The sequence below is a fragment of the Lithobates pipiens genome, unplaced genomic scaffold, assembly GCF_037356315.1.
Source record: "Lithobates pipiens isolate NorthernLeopardFrog02 unplaced genomic scaffold, aLitPip1_a1.2 Scaffold_28, whole genome shotgun sequence".
NCBI lineage: Eukaryota > Metazoa > Chordata > Amphibia > Anura > Ranidae > Lithobates > Lithobates pipiens.
In genome coordinates, this window is record NW_027507789.1 from 158,734,238 (window position 1) to 158,755,496 (window position 21,259).

Sequence of the window (21,259 nt, forward strand, 5' to 3'; positions counted from 1 at the left end):
TTATCCCAAATTGTATTTCTATATTGTGAAAGATAATGTTACACTGAGTAAATTGATACCTAACATGCCATGCTTTAAAAATTGCACCCGCTTTGAGTTACAGAGAAAGTCTTTTGCTAGAATTATTGCTCTCACTCTCTCTCTAACGATCACAGAGGTACCTCATGTGTTGTTTAAACAGCGTTTTCATATGCGAGAGCGACTTATATATGCAATCGCTTTGGCGTGCAAGCTCGGCGGGACGGGCGCTTTTAAATTTTTTTATTTGTTTTACTTTTCATGTTTCTATTTTTACACTGTCCATTTAAAAAAAATGTTATTTTTTTAAGCCACTTTTATTCCTATTGCAAGGAATGTAAACATCCGTTGTAATAGGGGAAAAAAAGCATGACAGGACCTCTTTAATGTGAGATCTCACATTTACACTTAAATGCAACAAAAAAAAGTCTTGTTTTTGTTTCTTAAAAAAATAAATAATATCCCCTTTTAAGACCATTGGGCTTAATTGATGGTTGACGTTGCTTTCTTCACTCTGCTCAATGTTACTGAGGGGAGAGGACCTGATTGTCGCCACACTACCGATGGCTCCGGTAAGCAGCGGAGACCAGCGGGGGGGATTGGGGGGCACCATTCCCACCACCCATTAAAAGTAATCTCGAGGTGAATCCTCCGCAGAGACCATTTTTCTCTGAAAGCGGACCGCTGTTTAAAACGATACCTGAGTTATGGCAGCTATCTGCTGCCATAACAACTGGATTCCACATTAAACAGCCGCCGTATCATTATATGGTGGACGGTTCACAAGTAGTTAAACTGACTTCATCTGCAGATAGACGTTCATCCCTTTTTGATCTGTAGATGAAGAAAACGGTAAGATACAAAAAGAAGCAATGTTTCTTAAACTTTTAGCTAAGCAATGTTGTTGATAAACATTACCCTGCTGCTTTTTATTTATTTATTTTTTGACCGCTCCATTTGCCAGGACTTCAGTTTACACTTCAGCTGTCAAAAGGGGACCCCCACTTGACAGCTGAATGGGTTATCGGTTGTTCAGGACACAGCAGCCCGGCTCCTGAACAACCGATAATTGCCAACTTATTTTTTGTTTGTTTTTAATTTCAGCTGTCAGAGCGGGAATCTCACTGACAGCTGAAGGAACTGAGCCTAAAAGTTGCGGGTATCGGAACATTTGCATGAGTACCGATACTTGTGCAAATGCTTAGTACCCACACTGGTATCGGTGCAACCCTATTTTGTATATTATATGATTTTTTGCACAACTTTTTATCAAACATTTTCAGTAAACAAATGCACTAAAACGAATATTTAGAGCACGCAAACAAAATCGAATGCCATATTTTTTGGTAAACTATAACCAGTGGTGTTGCATAGAGTACGTAGCCAAACTGCACTTCACAGTGTAGTAAAAGTAATCCTTTTTACTGAAAAGCTGGTCGCTGGCTGAAAAAATTGATACCAAGTTCATGGCTGCAGCCCTGTGCTTGTTTTAACTACTTTAAGTATCCGGGCCATTAATAAATAGCCTGCGGGCGACAAATAATTGAATGTGTTTAACTGACAGTAACACCTTTTTAAAAGGACCATGTGGGAATATGGCAGCTACTATTGCCGACTTATTTTTAACCCCTTTGCTCTTAAGGGTAAAACAAATCTTAATGCCTAAGCACAATTTTTTGACACGTTTTAGTAAAACCGTACATATCGTCACAACTACTTTGTGCATCCAATAGAGCAAATCCAGACAGCGGCACTCCAGTGAAAATGTCTTCATTAAATAAAATAGGTCCATACAGAAATCAAGGACAGTTGATAAAATCGTCTTTATAAAAGGAAAACTGTCCCAAAGTAGAATTTTTTTTAATATATATATATATATATATATATAATTATTATTTATTTTTTTTTAGCTGTAAATTTTCTTGTTACCATAACATTCCACCAAAGAACAACCCAAAATAAATTCTCCTGCTCCTGACGATCACAGCAATACTATATATGTGTTGTTTGTATCCGTAGTGGGTTTTTTTTTTATCTTGCCTAAAACACACCGACACTAATTAAAAAAAAATAAGTAAATGTTTAAAAAAAAAAAAAAACTCCTCTCCAAAATATACTAACCCTGAACTTTGACCTGACAGGTCAAATTGCATGACAAGTCACACCATATTGTCTGCAGTGGCACTGTTCAAATAGATGTGATGCCGACTTTGCGGTGCAGCATTTAATTTGAAAAAGTAGTTCCTGCACTGCTTTTGCCAATTTCGGGTGCGACTTGCACAGAAGTTGCACTGACATGCAGTTTTGAAATTGTGCGATTTCAGATGAAGTCATCCGATTTCAATGCGAACAAGGGCTAAAAATGTACTTTAATGTTTTTTGGTTTTTCTTATTTATTTATTTTTTCCTATATTTATAAAACCATATAATGCACTTCTTTACACAGTAAATACAAGGATTTATATTGTTCCTTGTTCCAGAGGCTACTGCCTGCTCGACAAAAACTCACACAATAGCAGGGGAACATACAAACTCCATGCAGATTGTTTTCTTGGTAATAATTAAACTCCTGATTTCAGTGCTACCCGAAAATCACCATTCTTATTATTTCTTGCAGAAAAAGGGCTATGTGACAGTTGGTGAAATACAATCAAGTCTGAATTGGGAGAAAGAAAGAGCAAATCATGTGCTGGTGAGTTGAATCTGTACTGTATAAGATTCTAGGCAGACTGACAGTGGTAGCATGACGGGGCATCCCCAGACCTGTACTGAAGTGTGCCTGTCACCGCTGTTAATTTTGAGGTTTAAATTTAGATTTACTTTTAGTCATAGGGGAGTATTTACTAAAGGAAAATCCACTTTGCACTGAAAGTGCACTTGGAAGTAAAGTCGCTGTAGATCCGAGGGCGGCATGCAAGGAAAATAAAAAAACAGCACTTTAGCTTGCACATGATTGGATGATAAAATCAGCAGAGCTTCCCCTCATTTCAGATCTACCCCTCAGATTTAGAGTGACTGTACTTCCAAGTGTACTTGCAGTGCAAAGTGGATTTTCCTTTCGTAAATGACCCCCATAGTCTTTTGACTAAAATGCCGTTTTAATTGTATTTTAGTCACCTGAATTGTTTTAGTTGCATTTTAGTCGACTAAAGTAGTGGTAATTTCATTGACGAAAATCTTTTCGTCAATGTTCGTGACAGCGGAGGTGTAGTGGAGGCAGTCTTTGTCAGTCCATTGTTACTGGTTCTTGGTACATGGATTCTTTTAAATTACTTTCCAGTCTGCCAGTTAGCTCAGTCTGTTCAGGAGTTTTGAGATGGGTTTTGTCACCTATAGACTAGATTCACACCTATGCAATTGGTGCAGTTAGCGTTTGTGGGGGCACAGCAGCCCTATCATTTGAAATGAGCTGCTGTACATGCAGGAAACGCAGGAGAAAGGTGTCTGCACCTTTTTCAAATCGAAGCTTCATGGAAATCACGTGATGCTTTTCACACCGGAAAACGTGCTACATTTGTAGATGTGTGCGGGTGCCATTAAGAATTGAATGGCATCCCAGCAGGTTTGCTAAATAGCGGCACAGTTTGCGTGCTGGTGCAGGAATGCGCTAGATCTACACGCATATATGTGAACCTAGCCTTAAACATTGAGTTCTGCATTGTGGTGTTTTCTAGACCTTGTGTACTGCATTAGTTGGCCACAGAGCTTTTTTTTTTTTTTCCCTCCAAATCTAGCATTACTGCTGGTGTGACCCAGTCTTTACTGTTGTCATCAATGAAGCATAAGGTTATTTTCTCAGTATTGCTTGCTTTAAAAGCTATAACCGCACTTCAAGTGATATTAGTCTGTTATTTAACCACTTTCAGACCGGACCGTTTTGCTGGTCAATGACCAGAGGTCTTTTTACAATTTGGCACTGCGCTGCTTTAACTGGTAATTGCGCGGTCATGCAATGTTGTACCCAAACAAAATTTTGCATCCTTTTCTTCCCACAAATAGAGCTTTCTTTTGATGGTATTTGATTGCCTTTTTTTTTTTACACAAAGTTGTCACTAAATGATCTATTGCTCACACATGCTATGGGCATATGTGAAATGACACCCCAAAATAAATTCTGCTGCTTCTCCTGAGTACGGGGATACCACATATGTGGGACTTTTTGGGAGCCTAGCCGCGTACGGGGCCCCGAAAACCAAGCACCGCCTTCAGGCTTTCTAAGGGCGTAAATTTTTGATTTCACTTCTCACTACCTATTACAGTTTTGAAGGCCATAAAATGCCAAGATGGCACAAAACCCCCACAAATTACCCCATTTTAGAAAGTAGACACCCCAAGCTATTTACTGAGAGGCATGTTGAGTCCATGGAATATTTTATATTTTGCCACAAGTTGCGGGAAAATTACAAACTTTAATTTTTTTTTTTTTTTTTTCACAAAGTTGTCACTAAATGATATATTGCTCACACATGCCATGGGCATATGTGAAATGACACCCCAAAATAAATTCTGCTGCTTCTCCTGAGTACGAGGATACCACATGTGTGGGATTTTTTGGGAGCCTAGCCGCGTACGGGGCCCCGAAAGCCAAGAACCGCCTTCAGGTTTTCTAAAGGCGTAAATATTTGACTTCACTCCTCACTACCTATTACAGTTTTGAAGGCCATAAAATGCCAAGATGGCACAAACCCCCCCCCCCCCCCCCCCCCCCAAATGACCCCATTTTGGAAAGTAGACACCCCTAAATTTAGGGGTACACTAGTGAGACTCACAGGTAAAAAAGCACCTAGGCTGTCAGCGACTGTATCAAAACGCTACAAGAAAATCTGTTAGCGATCACAGGGATCAGGCCTGACTCTGCGAAAGCTGCAGTTATGTGTGTTGTGTTTTGTAAGTGACAGTGATCGATCGATACTGCACTTGGGTGGGCTGGTCTGGGCTTGGCGGAGGGGCTAAACGCAGGTGCTAGCAGGTATCTGGGCTGATCCCGCTAACAATGCGTTTTGGGAAACCTAAACTGCTGGCGACGCTAATATAGATCTGATCAGATACTATATTACTAAGGGAGGTGTATGCTTTGTGTGTGGCTGTTAGCGGTACTGGCACTAACCTGACGCTGCCTGGGGCGACACAGACCTTATCTGACCCTCAAACTTATATCACCCACCGGGTGATCAGGGGGTTAAACCTTTATTAGGTAATAAATGGCGGGTGCCCTGAAACTATAAAAAAAAACTAACCAACCAGCGTCACCTGTAACAGTTATATGGTGATCACTGGTGAAAGGGTTAACTAGGGGGCAATCAGGGGGCTTTATGCGGTAGTGTATATGGGGGTCCCTGGCGCTATAAAAAGCTGCGGTGAACCTAAATACCTACCTGCCTAACTAGCGTCACCTGTGACACTAATACAGCGATCAGAAAAATGATCGCTTATTAGGCTGGCTTCACACTGGAGCGATGCGGGAACGCCACGAATCCGCGGCGGGTTCCCGCATCGCATGCCTCCCGGCGGCAGTTCACACTGCCCTATGCGAACTGCTGGGAGTGTCAGTGAAATGTTAATGACACCCCCAGATCAGTTCGCATATCGCAGTGCGATCTGCAAACTCGGATCGCATGGTGTGAACACCCATGCGATCCGATTCTGCTGCGGACCAAAAAAAGGGTCCCGTGCGAATTTGCGGCGGGTGCGACGCAAATTCAGCCATACTATCTGTATGGCTGAACTCGAATCGCACAGAGATCGGATGTGATTTGCACTGCAGTGCGGTGCGAATCACATCCGTTCTCATAAACCGCTGCAATGTGAACCCAGCCTTAGTGACACTGGCGACGGGGGGGTGATCACGGGGTTAAACCTTTATTGGGGGGGTTAGGGGGGTACCTTAGAACTAAAGGGGGCTAACACTAACTGCCCTAACAGTTATTACAGTCACAAATGACACCAATGCAAAAAAAAAAAAATGCAATTGGTGTCACTGTGACTGGGGGGGCAGGGGTAATTGGGGGGGTGATTGGGGGGTGAAGGGGGGGTGTGAGTGTGCCTGGCATGTTCTACTGTGTAGTGTCGTGTTGGTGCAACTCACCGATCCTCTCTCCTCGGTGCCGGAAACGAAAAATACCGACACGGAGGAGAGATTACATCACTTCCTCTGCCTGTGTTTACATTACAGGAGAGGAAGTGATGTCACGCCTCACTTCCATTCGTCAGGAGCGATCGAGAGGGGGTGGCCATGAACGAATGGCCGCCCCCTCATCCCGGATCGCTCCTGTACGGATACCGACCGCCGCTGGCACCGGGGGGGGGGGCCCGATCGGGCCCCCCACCCGCGGGAAGGCAGGGACGTATATATACGCCCATATGCCTGCCCGTGCCATTCTGTCGACGTATATCGTCGTGCGGCGGTCGGCAAGTGGTTAAAAAATAAAATAAAAAAATCATACTTGCCTGCTCTGTACAATGGTTTTGCACAGAGCAGCCCAGGTCCTTTGTCGGCCCTCCTGGCCCCTCTCATAGCAGCGTGCTATGGGGGCACCTGAGCTGCTGCTCTGTGTCCATTTAGAAATGGAGCCAATGGTGCCCGCTGCTGTCTCCAGTGAGAAGGTAGGGTCCCAGAAAGTTGAGACTCTCTTGCAGCATTGATGGATCGAGACGAGGCTCAAGTAAGTATTAGGGGGCTTCTGCATAGAATGCAGTTAGTCTGGTTGATTACCTTCACTTACCAACCTCTGCTTTCCAGCAACCTTCAGAGCTCGATGTAATATGTTAGCCAAATGCAGGGTGCACTCTTAAAGGGGTTGTAAAGTCAGGTTTTTTTTTTTTTATCTTAATACATTCTATGGATTAAGATAAAAAGCCTTCTGTGTGCAGAAGCTGCCCCCCCCCCCCTCAATACTTACCTGAGCCCTATCTCTGTCCAGAGATGTCCACGAGTGTCTCGGCCATCCGGGACTCTCCCTCTTGATTGGCTAAGATGCAGCATTGGTGCCATTAGCTCCTGCTGCTGTCATTCAAAGTCCACTAAACAATCAGAAGAAAGAGAAGGTGGGACAGGCCAGGCCACAGCCCCATGTCTGAATGGACACAGGGAGCTGTGACTCAGCTCCAGTGCCCCCATAGCAAGATGCTTGCTGTGGGGGCACTCAACAGGAGGGAGGGGTCAGGAGCACTGAAGAGGAGGATCCGGGCTGCTCTGTGCAAAACCAACTGTACACAGGAGCTAAGTGTAACATGTATGTTGTTTTTATAGAAAAAAATAATAGTTACATTTACTTTAAGATAAAAAGCCTTCTGTGTGCAGCAGCTCCCCTCAGGCCCTGTAATACTTACCTGAGCCCCATCTAGATCCAGCAATGTTGCAGGAGTTTCTCAGCTGCCTGGGATCCCCTCCTCCATTGGCTGAGATAGCAGTGTGTCGCCATTGGCCCCCCACTACTATCAATCACAGTCAGCCAATGAGAGAGAAAGCGGGTGCGGTGGGCCACTGCTCCATGTCTGAACAGACAGGGAGCTGTGTCTCAGTTCGGGAGCAAGCTGCTTGCTCTAGGGGTACTCAACAGGAGAGAGGGGCCAGTATTGCTGGTGAGGGATCCGAGAAGGAGGAGGACCTGGGCTGTTCTGTGCAAAACCATTGTCACCCATTCCCTCCAGACTAATTTTATGAAGGGGCAATCAGGCCTGCATCATGCTGGCATTTACATGGCTGTATCTAACCTCCCCTGTACAGTACTACTGGCTGCATGAATGTTCCTGAAATGTGACTTTTGTTTTCTTTCTTTTCTAGGGTTTTTTTTCATGTTTCTCCATATCTGGCTGTCTTAATATAAAGTGCTTCCAAGTTCAGAGAATGCAGTTCAGCTTTTGGTGTGCCAGGTCTCTAAGAACTTGCTTGCTCGGCCCTTCCTCCATTTAGAAAACATCTTGTATCTTTTTTCAGTTAATACAAAGCTCTTTCTCTTTCTGATTGGACGGCCTGGAGAGGAAGAGCGGATATCAAAATATACCCTTGTCCAGTCAGAGAATCCCTAGTATTCATTAAATGAAGATATTTTTTAAACAGAGGAGGTTCCAAACAAGCGACTCTCTTCTCAGTTTTTTTTAGCGTGCAATTGAAAAAGCATTTACTAAAAAAAAACATCTGTGTGGCTGTGGCCTAAGAATTGTATGATTTAATGATTGTAAGCGACTATGGTGTGTTTGTGTGTTTTTAATATGTATTTGGGTTGTATGATGTGTGTATTGTTGTGTATAAGAGCATTAATAAAAAATATTTGATTCAAACATTTTTTTATTGTTTTTGTGGTAATGTAATCTTACTGTTTGTCACCATTTAGGAACACTTACTGAAGGAAGGCTTGGCATGGCTAGATTTGCAGGCGGCCGGAGACCCCCAATATTGGCTACCAGGTCTCTTTACTGAACTTTATTCTGACCGAAGTACTCCAGAGGAGTCCAGCGAGGGACCACCATGACACCTGCAAATGGGCATTGAAATCTCCACTACCTCATACTCCTCTGTCTTACAAAACAAACCGCCTCTGAAGGAAGCAGATTTTTTTTTTTGTGTTCTCCCTTTTGACTGGGACTGGAGCAGATGTATCTGACATTTTTATCTAGCAGCCCTGTTTACATGTGCAAATAAGACGTTTAACTGATAGAACAGAGGACATTTTATTAGTGGAGTTCAATCACAGCCAAATAGTGGCCTTTCTCCTATGTAATGATTACTGTGCTACAGACTGAACCAGCCACGTATCGGAAGTGTACCTTCTGCAGGGCCACTTGGAAATTCATTGTTCTGGAATGTATACAGTTTACTGAAGAAACTGGTCCCCCCATCAGTCTGCACAAAGAAAAGAAAAAAACTTGTATTCCACTGTACTATACTTTCTACAATAAAATATTGTAATAATAAAACTTTTTTTTTAATTATTATTGGTTACTGAGAACCTAGGTGCACAGCCTGCAGATTAGGACACCATATTTGTCTGTAATTAAATGTTGGGGCTCTACATAGTAAAAGTACAACTCCTCCCCAAAGTGATATTTTGGTTGTCAGCAAGTTGAATCATGCTCCCATATGTATCTCGGGGAAAGATTTCCCTCATCAGCGTTTTCCTTTTGGCAGATGTACTGCAGCCTTTAACATTCAAAACAGAAAAATAGATGGCACACCTATGATGTTCCAGGCATGACGTGATGGTGACCTCCATGGCATCAGTAGTGCTGGAATGTGTCTGTCATTGTATAACTTTTAAAAAGTCGAAGTTCACTTTTTTTGTTCACTTTTTTTTTCTTCTAAATTCCAGCTCCCAGTATGGCATTAATGTACTTGTATTGCAAAAATAAAACGGCTTTACATTAATTCTACATAGGCTTCTACACAGGCTTACCTAACTCTTTTTTTTTTTTAGCTGTTTTAAACACGCTGCTCCATTACTTGTGCCTTACTTCCCGGGCAGACTTTAGGTCATCACACTGGAAGGAGTTCACCAGCTGAGGGTAGGTGTTGCAGGGTGTGTGCGCTAATGAGATCAGCTAGTCAACGTCTTCCTGTGTCATGACCTAAAGACTGACCAGGAAGTAAGGCACAAGTAATGGAGCAGTGTGTTTAACCACTTGCCTACCAGGCACTTACACCTCCTTCCTGCCCAAGCCTTTTTTCAGCTTTCAGCACTGTCGCACTTTGAATGACAATTGCGCGGTCGTGCTACACTGTACCAATTTTTTTTTTAGCATTTTCTTCACAAAAAAAGAGCTTTCTTTTGGCTGTATTTAATCACTGCTCGGTTTTTTTATTTTTTACAAAAAAAAAGACCGCAAATTTGGAAAAAAATGTTTTTTACTTTTTTTTTTTCTGTCAGTAAATTTTGGAAACTAAGTAATTTTTCGCCTTCACTGATGAGGCGGCACCGATGGGCTGAACTGGTGGGCATTGATGAGGTGACACTTTTGGGCACTGATGAGGAGGCACTAATATAATATGCTGCACTGATGGGCAATGATGGGTGGCACTGATGGGCAACACTGAGCATTACTGATGGGCAGCACTGATTTCTAGCACTGACTGGCATCACTAATGGGCATTGGTGGCATTTGTGGGCAGTGATGGGCACTGATAGCTGGCATTGGTGGGCACTGATTTGTGACAATTACAATTATTGTAATCAGGGCACTGATCAGTGCTCCAATTACATTCCTAGATGTCCCCCTGCGTGGAGATGCCGCTGATCGGCTTTCCTCGGCACACACTGTCAGTGTGAGGTGAGGAGCACTGATTACCGGCATCTCCGTGTTTACATGTGACCGGCTGTGATTGGACACAGCCAATCACATGGTTAAAGAGCCGCGGGCGCAGCTCTTTCCAGAGATCGGGGTCGCGCCGTGTCATAGCAACACGGTGTGGCCGCCGCGTGCTCGTTCTGGGACACCGTCCATATGACGTCACCCCAGAACGAGAGTCGCCCCGCCGTCATTTGACGGTGGGCGGGCGGCAAGCAGTTAATCAGCTAAACAGAGTGTTGGGTGAGCCTGTGTAGGATTAATGGAATGTATTGTGTACTTTCTTCAGTGTTCTCACATGAAGATATAATAAAATATTTACAAAAATGTGAGGGGTGTACTCACTTTTATATACTGTGTATATAAAAGTTATATATACTTTTAGATACTGTGTGTCTAAAAATAAATATATATACACACAGTGTGTGATCCTGCAGGGGGCACACACACTGATTTATTCACAGCAGAAGCCGATCTGCGGGTGCCAGGCAGTTGATGTCCTTCACCCTCCAGATCATTTGTAAACCACACGGAACGGGGCTCTGCCTGTGTAAACAAGGCAGATCTCCATTCTGACAGGGGGCAAGGGGTGCATTCTGTGTTCCTGCAAAGCAGGGTTTGGAATCCATCTCTTCTAGTTAAAGTGGCACACACAGTACACAAAAACACAGGCTTAAAGTGGGGTGCCCCCTAAAAAAAATAAAAATAAATTAAGTCAGCAGCTACAAATACTGCAGCGGCTGACTTTTAATAATTGGACACTTACCTGTCCCAGGGTCCAGCAATGCGGGGGAGCGAAGCCCCCCCCCCCCTCATTCCCCGCTCCGCTCGTGGTGCCTGTATTCTTACTGTGGGCACCTGGCTGTGCGTGAAGTGGCGCCGTGCGCCGTGATACGCCGCACAGTTATCTGGGACACGTGACAGGTCCCAGGTGACTGTGTGGCGCTTAGAGGTGAGTAAAAAAATTTTTTTTTTTCCAATTATTTCTTTTTTACTTTTTTTATGAATTTTAAGCTATTTGTTTTTTTTTTTTTTTTGGTGGCAACACCACTTTAAGCTCACAAGTAACCCTTTGCTCACCCAAGATGTTAACCCCTTCCAGTGTCATTAGTACAGTGACTGCATATTTCTAGCTCTGATCACTGTGTTAGTGTCAATGGTTTCCAAAAAGTGTCAGTTATTATCTGATTGCTCGTCACAATATCACAGTCTCACTATAAGTTGCTGATTGCCGCCATTACTAGTATTACAAAAATTAAATTTCTAAAATATATTCCATAGTTTGTATAATGTGCTCATAAACCAATAATTATGCGCTTATTGGGATTTTTTTTTTTTTTACCAAAAATATGTAGCAGAATACATATTGGCTAAAATTTATGAAGAAATGTAATTGTTTTATTGGATATGTTTTATAGCAGAAATTTTAAAAATAGTGTTTTTTTTTTTCCACCAACATTGTCAGTCTTTTTTTTGTTTATAGTGTAAAAAATAAAACTGTACAGGTGATCAAATACCACCAAAAGAAATCTCTATTTGTGGGATAAATTTTATTTGTGTACAATGTTACACAATCGTGCAATTGTCAGAGTAACGGAGTGCCGTATCGCAAAAAATGGCCTGGTCGTGAATGGGGGGGGGGGTAAATCTTACGGAGGTCAAGTGGTTAATGCATTTTTAGTCTCCTACACAATAACATATCATCCAAGAAATACTGCTATACATATAACAATTTGTTTTTTCCTATTGGTTCCCCTTTGGTAAAAGTGCAAAAAAAAAAGTATCCATTGATCCTGCCAGATATCTGTTAACTTAGGGCCGGTTCACACAGCAGGCGAGGCGTCTCCGACTTGCCTCGCCGCGACCTGCGGCGGCGACTTGCAGATGACTTCTGTAAAGAAGTCAATGCAAGTCGCCCCGAGGTCGCCCAAAAGTAGTACAGGAACCTTTTTTCTGAGTCGGAGAGACTCGAGTCGCTCCTCTCAGAACGGTTCCATTGTACAGAACGGGGGCGACTTGCGGGAGCGAGGCGAGGCGAGGCGAGTCGTGTCGCCTCGCCCGCTGTGTGAACCGGCCCTTACAGTGCTTGCTGTCTGTGCTAAACTCTTATCAGTTATATTGTTCTGAGAACTACAGAACACCGTTTCCTATGTTATTAAAAAAGGGGAGATGGAGTAGAATTTCTGTAGTCCTGTATGAGGGTGACAATGCTGCTCCTCCATAGATGTTGTGCAGTAAGTGATCATTGTCGCCCGCAAAATCCAGTGAAAGAAGTGACGTACCAGTATGTCGATTCACGCAGCCGCGCCCGCTGGTCGACAACTGGTTAAAGTATAAGTTCATTTTAAAAAAAATAAAAATAAATGCACTTTTTTTACAGATGAAAATAAATGCACATTTTTTTGCAGGTTAAAAAAAAATGTGCATTAATTATTTTTTCTTTCTCCAAGAAGCCTGGAGAGCATTGCACCTGCCATCAGCAGATCTAGGGTGCAATATCCAGCTCCTGCAGACTCTTAGCATAACTGTCTGACTGTACCTTGTATGGGGCAGACAGTTACCTGGGAGCAGGAAGAATCAATGAACTACAAGGTGCCTCTAGGCCAGTGTTTCTCAACTCCAGTCCTCAAGGCGCACTAACAGGTCATGTTTTCAGGCTTTCCCTCAGACGAATTGGCTGTGGTAATTACCAAGGCAATGAAACTGATCAAATCACCTGTGCAAAGTAATGGAAAGCATGAAAACATGACCTGTTGGGGCGCCTTGAGGACTGGAGTTGAGAAACACTGCTCTAGGCATTCATACGCAGAAAGGGAATGAATGACACAGCCGTGTGGGCGGAGTCCTGCACAGACAGGCTGTTTTCAAATAGTGACAGCGTATGCAGGGAGAATGATCCCTGGCAAACTGTCACAGGTAGGGGAGAGTTGCAAATGCTGGTACATGACCCACCCGAAAAAGGGGTGGAACTTGTAACATGTTCCAGAAGCAAACTTGCTCTTTAAATCAGAGGTCTCCAAACTGTGGCCCGGGGACCGGGTGTGGCTCTTTGCTTGCCTTTATCAGGCCCTTGGGACACTTATTCCTCCCACTGATACACTAGTCTTTCCACACTAACAATGGGGCATAGTTCCTGTCATGGATAACAAAAAAGGGCACTAATACAACCAGTGACCCTAACAATGGGGCACTATTCTTCCCACTGACTCTAATGATGGAATGCTATTCCTCCCACTGGCACCAACTGAAGGGCCCTGTTTTTCCTACTGATACCAATGATGTGGCACTATTCATTGCCCTTATACCAACAATGCAGCACTAATTCCTCCCATTGGCACCTATAATGGGGCACTATTCCTTCCCCTGATACAAACAATGGTGCACTATTCATCCCAATGACACCAATAAACCATTTCTTCCCCTAATACAAGTAACGGGGCAATATTCCTCCCACTAATGTCAATGATGGGGTATTCTTTACTCCCGTTGGTGCCAGGGCATTTTCTACTCACACTGGCTACAGTTTGGCCCCTCTCAAAGTCTGAAGGGCAGTAAACTGGCCCTTTGTTCAGAAAGTTTGGAGACTCCTGCTTTAAATCAACTGCTAAACTAAGTTAGATAAAATAGACTCTTGTAGTCCCCCCCAGCTCAGCCTCGTCTGCCTAGGATGCAGACATGGCCACTGGTTTCCCTACTCTATAAGTGTTAAGACAAAAGGTGAAAAAGAGTGTGTGTGTGGGCAAGTCCGTTCATTTCAAAAGTACGGCGGACTAGCACACACGGCCGTATAAGCTGGCGGACATATTTTGGTGCAAAACTACTTTCTTAGTCCGCCGGACTTTTGGGTAAAAAAAAAAAGTCCGCCGGAGCCCACACGCGGGGGGGGGATTGTCCGGCGGACTTTTCCACCGGATTGTTTGATCGCGTGTACGCGGCATAACTGACAACGTTGTCAATTTTTACTATGAAATTGTGAAGGTAATTGGGGTTTTATGTATTTTTATGTATGTTTATGTACTAAAGCAATTTTTGATTTTTATTAAACCCGCTTTACTCCTCATTGATGAGTCTCTTGAGTAGTTTTCCCTACTTTTACTATATACAGGAAAGCCCTAGCAGTTCTCATCAGCGCCACCAATCTGTGCCCATAAGTGATGCCAGTCAGTGCACCCTTTCATTGCCCACTCATCAGTGCTGCCCATCAATGCCTACAATTAGTGCTGCCCATCAGTGCTACCCATCAGTGCTCATCAGTACCGCATATTAGTGCCTCCCATTAGTGCTGCCCATCAGTGCCCATCAATGCCTCCCATTAGTGCTGCCCATCAGTGCCACCTATCAGTGCCCATCAAAGCCTCCCATTAGTGCTGCCCATCAGTACCACATATTAGTGCCTCCTCATCAGTGCTGCCTGTCAGTGCTCATCATTGCCACATATTAGTGCCACCTCATCAGTGCCTCCCATTAGTGTCACCTATCAGTGCCACCTCATCAGTGCCGCTTCATCAGCACACATCAGTGAAGGAGAAAAATGACTTTGTTTCTGTCAGTAAATTTTGAAAGCAAGAAAAACTTTTCAGTCTTTTTTCTTTTTTTTGTAAAAAATAAAAATCCCAGCGGAGATTAAATACCACCAAAAGAATGCTCTATTTATGTGAAGAAAAAGATGTAAAAATTAATTTGGGTACAGTGTTGCATGACCGCACAATTGTCATTCAAAGTGTGACAGCGCTGAAAGATGAAAAACGGCCTGGGCAGGAGCGGGGTGAATTCTTTGGTTTCATTTGACATACGTTTGCCCTTCCAGTGGTCCTTGCTATGAAGACCAGTTATAGGTGGGGGGCAGTGACCTTTTTTTGTATTGCTGACATATTGGTTAGGCAACACACTTTCCTGGCATTGTGCAGTGTGCTGGGTTTTCGCTGTGTGCCTGCCCCTATGGAGGGATGGGCTCCCTCCAGTTATCTGCCCTTCCTCTATCCATCAGATTACATTTGCTCCCCCACATTTGTGGAGACTCTTAAAAGTTAGAGGTAGGATCTGCAGGATACAAGGTGCCTTGCCGGGGCCTGCAGCTTACACATGTATTTGCAATCATGTGCAACTAAACCCCTGTTTTTATACACATACTGTTAGACAGGTTAATTTGGTTGGTTGCAGGCTGGTTGGTAAGTTGAGCTTGGAAATTCTTTGGTTTTATTTGACATGTGTTTGCCCTCCCAGTGCTCCTTGCCGTGACGACCAGTTATAGGTGGGGGCATTGACCTTTTTTTGTAAGGGGATGAAAGTGCCCTGTATTAAGGTGGTTAATAAACTCCTAATTGTAGCAACTCACTTAATGTAAAACACAGGAAGGCTCATCAATGATTAAACACCATTGGAATGGTCGCCACTGCACAGTGGAGGACACTGTAGGAGTCCGGACAGCACTGTCAGGGACGTGGAGATGGCCAAGACAGTCTGGAGGCTGCAAGTAGCTGCTTTTGCCTAAGGTCTAAAATAGTCTAGCACCGGCCCTGCTCATGGGAGGGGGGGGGGGGGGGGGCATATATGGCTGAGTGCTCTGTTAATCTCCCCCAGGCAGACAGCACCCCTGTTCTGGCGGGAGACATCCTGACTAGAGAAGGTAACCCCAATTGTCCTGGAGATGTGGTGTTTACACCCCCCTTTCATCCTGTCTCTCGTGGGAGGGATAGGAATAGGTTCTGGGTACTTTTATTCTCCTTGCTTCCCTGTGTCCTGTATCTTATACAGGTGCTTTGTATTGACCTGCCAGGCCTATAGCATCTCCGGACATGGTTGATGGCGTATGGCACAGTACATGCTGCAACACTGGTGCTTTAGGGACTCTACTAGCTCGGGCTGGCTTGTTGACATGTAAAATGCTTTGAGGGTTCCTGATGGCAGCATGAACTCCCCTTTTCCTAGGTTGTCAGTGCTGACCTGAGACTAAGAGGAGCGTATGGCTCTTACTAGGAGTCTAGGTGACTTTCTTCACCATTGGTGTGGACTCTAGCACTCCACTCCTTCTGGCTGCAGCTTTAAGGCCTACGTGAGCTGAAGCCTTAGCAGCCAAGTTTACATTGGGCTACTACCCATGCTCTGAAGCGATGGTTGCTGAGTGACATAATACATGGACCACCACCTTACACTGGGTCACTCTGTAGCAGGGACCCAGGGGGTGGTGAGTTTGCCTAATTTTTCTTCCCTTCTCTATTGATCTGGCTATTACGTCTCTTCGGTCTCTATTGGGCTCTTGTTTCACTCTATGCTGTGACTGCTTACAGTTGATAGCATGCATGTAAAGTACATCCAGTTACATCAGCAGGTGGAATCTGGCATCATTAGAGCTTCCCTAGCATCATTAAGCATGGCTTCCGCCTCAGCTCTATCCCAGGAGGTGCAGGTTTGTATGGTCAAATAGCAACAGTGCTAATGTGCATGTCTCCTTGTATGTTCTGCGTGTGACTTAGTGGCTCTGAGCCGAAAGGACCTTGTCTGAAGCCCCATCTTGTAGGCGCCTCAGAGAAAGCTACTGACAGTTGCCAGGGACCTGCTATTGCCACCAGACTTCTTTGGGTTTTTTGACTCTTATTGCCTCATTCTTATTCTGGAAGAACACGTGCAGCTTTTACCACTGATAGGGTCCAAAGCCATTGGGGAGAGATTTACAAAAACTGTAGAACTCAGAACCTGGGGGAGCTATGCATGGTGGTCAATCTGCTTCTTAACTTCAGCTTGTTCAGTTAAGTTTTGCCAATAAATCCCGGAAGCCGAATTGTTTCTATGTAGAGCTATACACAAAAGCCACTTTAAAGGGCCCTTTCACATGTAGGTGTCCCTGTACGGGCTCTGCTTTGCTCAGCAGGGATCTCTCCGTCGATCCCAGCTGAGAAGGCAGATGACAAGTCTTGTCAGATCGCCGCTCTCCTCTATGGGGGAATCGGATGAAGAAGGACCGTAGAGTCAGTTTTCATCCGATCCGATAGACGGATAGAAAAATAGGGTTTCCATCCATCACACTTTAGTGGATATGAGCGGGTCGGATGTCAGCAGACATGTCACCGCTGACATCTGTCGCTCCATAGACCTGTATTGAGCGTCAAGTTCCGGCCTGCCTGAAAAACTGACAGGCAGACCTGAGCAGTCCACCTGTGTGAAAGGGGCCATAGAGTCCTACAAGGTTTGAGCACTTAATGCCATCATCTGGTGGGGGAGCCCTCCACTAATTTCTATGTAGAGCTTCACCAGATTTTGTACTGTCCAGTTTTAGTAAATAGCCCCAATTGTTTTTCTACCCTCCGTTATAGAGATGGGTAAACCTTGACAGTGGTTCTTTCCCTCTAAATTTATAATGACCGTGTACATATTTGAGGCAAGCTTCTTTCTTTTTTTTTTTATTCCAGCAAGCTGCCTCATTTGTGGATCCAGCAGTGTTAATACTTAGCTAGGTTTTGAATAATTTTGCTTTATTTTATATCTTTTTTTATGACAGGCCCAGCCTTGGGCTGGGTTCACACTAATGTCAATTGAATGCAGGGGTTTTCTCCGCATCCAATTCGCATGACCGGCTCTCAATAGAGCCAGTTCACACAGCTCCAGGGCGGCCGTGGTCCAAATCGCAGTTGGGTCCTGTGCATCTTTGGCACCATTGAGTGCAAACTCAGGCAAAGATTTGGACCTGATTCAGTGTAACAGTGAACTGACACGCACCGGACCCCCTGCTATAGCTAGTGTAGACCCAGCCTTGTACCTTACCATGGTTGTGCTGCTAGTCTGTGCAATGGTAGGCTATTGGACTCAGGAAAGAGGCTCCATCTCCTCCAAAAAAAATTCCAACTACGTTTTTAAAGTGCATCTCCTATGCCCTGATCCTCTCTGCCTATAACCGCAGCTATTACCGGCAGTACATACCACTAGCTCTTCTTCCAATGGTTGGAACTTGCTATGCATCATGTAGCAGGTTTGGCAGTCATAATGAAGCCCCGTCTGTGTAAAATGACACTTGCTAATAGTCTGCAAATGTCACTGTGCAAGTAATGCAATGCATTTGTCTCTTCAGGCTCCATTCATACTTTGCACAACATGCAATTGAGTGCCACTATCCCTTAATGGCACAGTAAATGCGATGCGATTTTGCCAAGATTGTCGCGTAATAAACGGTGCCCTTCAAAACTGCGTGAAGCTCATCACCCTAGAAGCAGGAGCTTCTTTATGGGCGACAAAGGCATGGCAGGCAGCCCATTCAAGCGAATGATCTGGCTCTATGCGACGTGCAAAATTTGGCAAACCGCACCTTTCAAAATCACGTGAAGCTTGTCACCCGAAAAGCAGCAGGGGCTTCTATTTGGGCGACAAAGGCGCGGCGGGCAGCCCATTCAAATGGGCTGGCCCTATGTGACACCCAAAATTGTATAAGCAGGATCATTCATTCCGCTACACGATGAGGTGAGCGGAGCCTTACATTTTCTATTTCAGATATATTATATCAAAGGTATAACCTTTGCTCTGCATGGAGATCAGTAAAAGTAAACTTACAAAAAAAAAAATGCATTCCAATTTAACCACTTATCACTAATTAGTGGAACTTTAGTCAGAAAATTAAGTCCAGCTAGGCTGGGCCTGTTCACAGGTATTGCTATGTAAAACATTAAAAATAAATGCTTATACTGTACTAACCAGTAATAAATTGTCTCACCGTGTTCTGCACATGCTCAGTTGCTTTCTATTTTTTTGGCATTGTGCTGAAAATCAGAGCCACTAGAGGCCAATCTGCTGACAGCCTAAGATTTACTGTTGCTCAGGGGCTCTGAACTTCCACAAAAAGGCAGCCTCTGGCAAGAAGAAAGAAGCAATTCTGGAGGCAATTTACAGCACAAACTAATCTTGGTAGCTAATTATTAATGTGGAATGTATGCTGCTTGCTGAAGAACATTTTTATCAAGTTCAGCTGTCAGCCAATGACAGCTGATCATGTGATACAACGGAGCCGGTAATCGGCTATTTTGTCAGCACGAGGAGAAAAAAAAAGCCAAACACGGGCGGCCGTGATCGGGACATTAGTCCCGATCACGGCCAGCTTACCAGTGCCCACCTGCCCCCTGCCACCTCATGAATAAATAAGTGCCCCCCCATCAGTGCCCATAGTGCCACCCAGCAGTGCCCACAATCTGCCTCAACAGTGCTGCACCCCAGTGACACATATCCATGCCCATCAGTGTCATCTACCAGTGCCACCTATCAGTGCCCATCAGCCCCATCTATCAGTGGTACCTATCAGTGCCACCCATCCATGCCGCCTTATCTGTGCCCATCAGTACTGCCTTATCTGTGCCTATCGGTGGCGCCTTAACTATGTCTATCAGTGCTGCCTCATCAGCGCACTTCAATGAAGGAGAAAAATTACCTGTTTGCAAAATTTTATAACAAACCATTAAAACATGATTTTTTTTTGCATCTTTTTTTTGTTTGTTTAGCAAAAAATAAAACTCCCAGCTGTAATTAAATACCACCAAAAGAAAGCTCTATTTGTGGTAAAAAAATGATAAAAATTTCATTTGGGTAGAGTGTTGTATGACCGCGCAATTGTCATTCAAAGTGCATCAGCGCTGAAAGCTGAAAATTGGTCTGGGCAGGAGGGGGGGTTTAAGTGCCCAGTAAGCAAATGGTTAAAGAAAAAAAAAAAGTGCAAAAAACAAAACAAAAACCTATCAGTAAATAAATATCATGCTTTGTACCAAGAAACATTGTTTTAAAGGGGAGACATTATAGTATAAAATGTATACTTTTTATTTACAACAATTCTAATTTTTGCAAAACAATATTGCCAAAAGAAAGCCCCCCCCCAAAAGAAATGTACGTATTACTTGATTATCTTAAAGCTGACATTTAATCTGCTCCTATTTTGCCTGGTTCCTACTCCTCTCTCATTAATTATTAAATAAAACCTGTTTTGATGCCATACTTTATATTGGGGCTCAGTGATATGATCACTAGGTCTTTGTGCTTCTCTATGCAACATTGGCAGGTCATAGTTGATGTGGTGCTGCCTGTTGCTTTCTGAAAATAGGTAACGTCCACATGCGATTCTGAGCCTCCATGATTGAAACAGCCGAAAGCCAATAATTGAGAGGGGGTGGGGCCAGGAACAGAAAGGTGGAGGAGGAAGAGGCTGGATGTGTTCCATCCAGGAAATGAGACAGGCTCCAAGTTGCTGCACCCTGTGAGAAACAGTGTGCGATGAAATCAGCATAAGCAGTGTTATTACAGGAGAGGAGCCTTGGCAAGATGTAAGCGAAGGCTGGAGTTCACCTTTAAGTTATCACCAAATTAACAGGCCCCATAGTGGAAATGTCAAAATTGCTCAAGTCAATAAGAGATATAGAAGGTACGGGCGCTGAAGTGGTGCAGATGTTGGGGTTATGGACATGGGAAAAGGCAAGCCGGTGCTGTGCTAGCCTTGGTTCACACTGCATGTGATTCACACTTTGTATGGCTCAAATCGCATCCGTGCCAAAATGGTGCAGGCCCCTTTTTTTCTCCGCACCTGAAATCACATTGCAAGGGTGTTCACACCTGGGCTTTGTATGGCAATCGCACTGCATTTTGCAATGTGTTTTGGGATGTCATTAATCTAATATTGACACCCGCAGCAGATCGCATTTATGCCATGCGACTTCCAAGCAGTGGGATGCAGGGAAACACAGCGGATCTTATGCGTTTCCCGCATTGCATCAGTGTGACCCAGGGCTAAAAGGTTTGCGATTGCATGAATTCTAAATGACAGTCAAGGGGTAGGATTGTTCTCCACACACATATTGAATCCAAATGTCATCTATAGTATTTGTTTTGTACGCAGGATTTGATTAGTTATCAGCTGCTGGGGGGGGGGCTAGGGGGAGAAATACAACAGGTTTGGCTACCTATATTTACAAATCTGACCCTTTTTTTTTTTATAAAC

At 44.1% G+C, this 21,259-nt stretch overlaps 1 protein-coding gene across 1 annotated transcript in view; it reads left to right on the top strand.

Moving 5' to 3' along the window:
* SNF8 (SNF8 subunit of ESCRT-II) overlaps nt 1-8,934 on the top strand; it is a 40,633-nt gene extending 31,699 nt beyond the window's left edge. The window contains exons 7-8 of the mRNA XM_077459790.1: nt 2,636-2,710; nt 8,352-8,934. Coding sequence (XP_077315916.1) covers nt 2,636-2,710; nt 8,352-8,489 — 213 coding nt within the window. The 3' untranslated portion in view covers nt 8,490-8,934. The remainder of the gene's footprint in view (nt 1-2,635; nt 2,711-8,351) is intronic.
* Nucleotides 8,935-21,259: the final 12,325 nt, after the last annotated feature.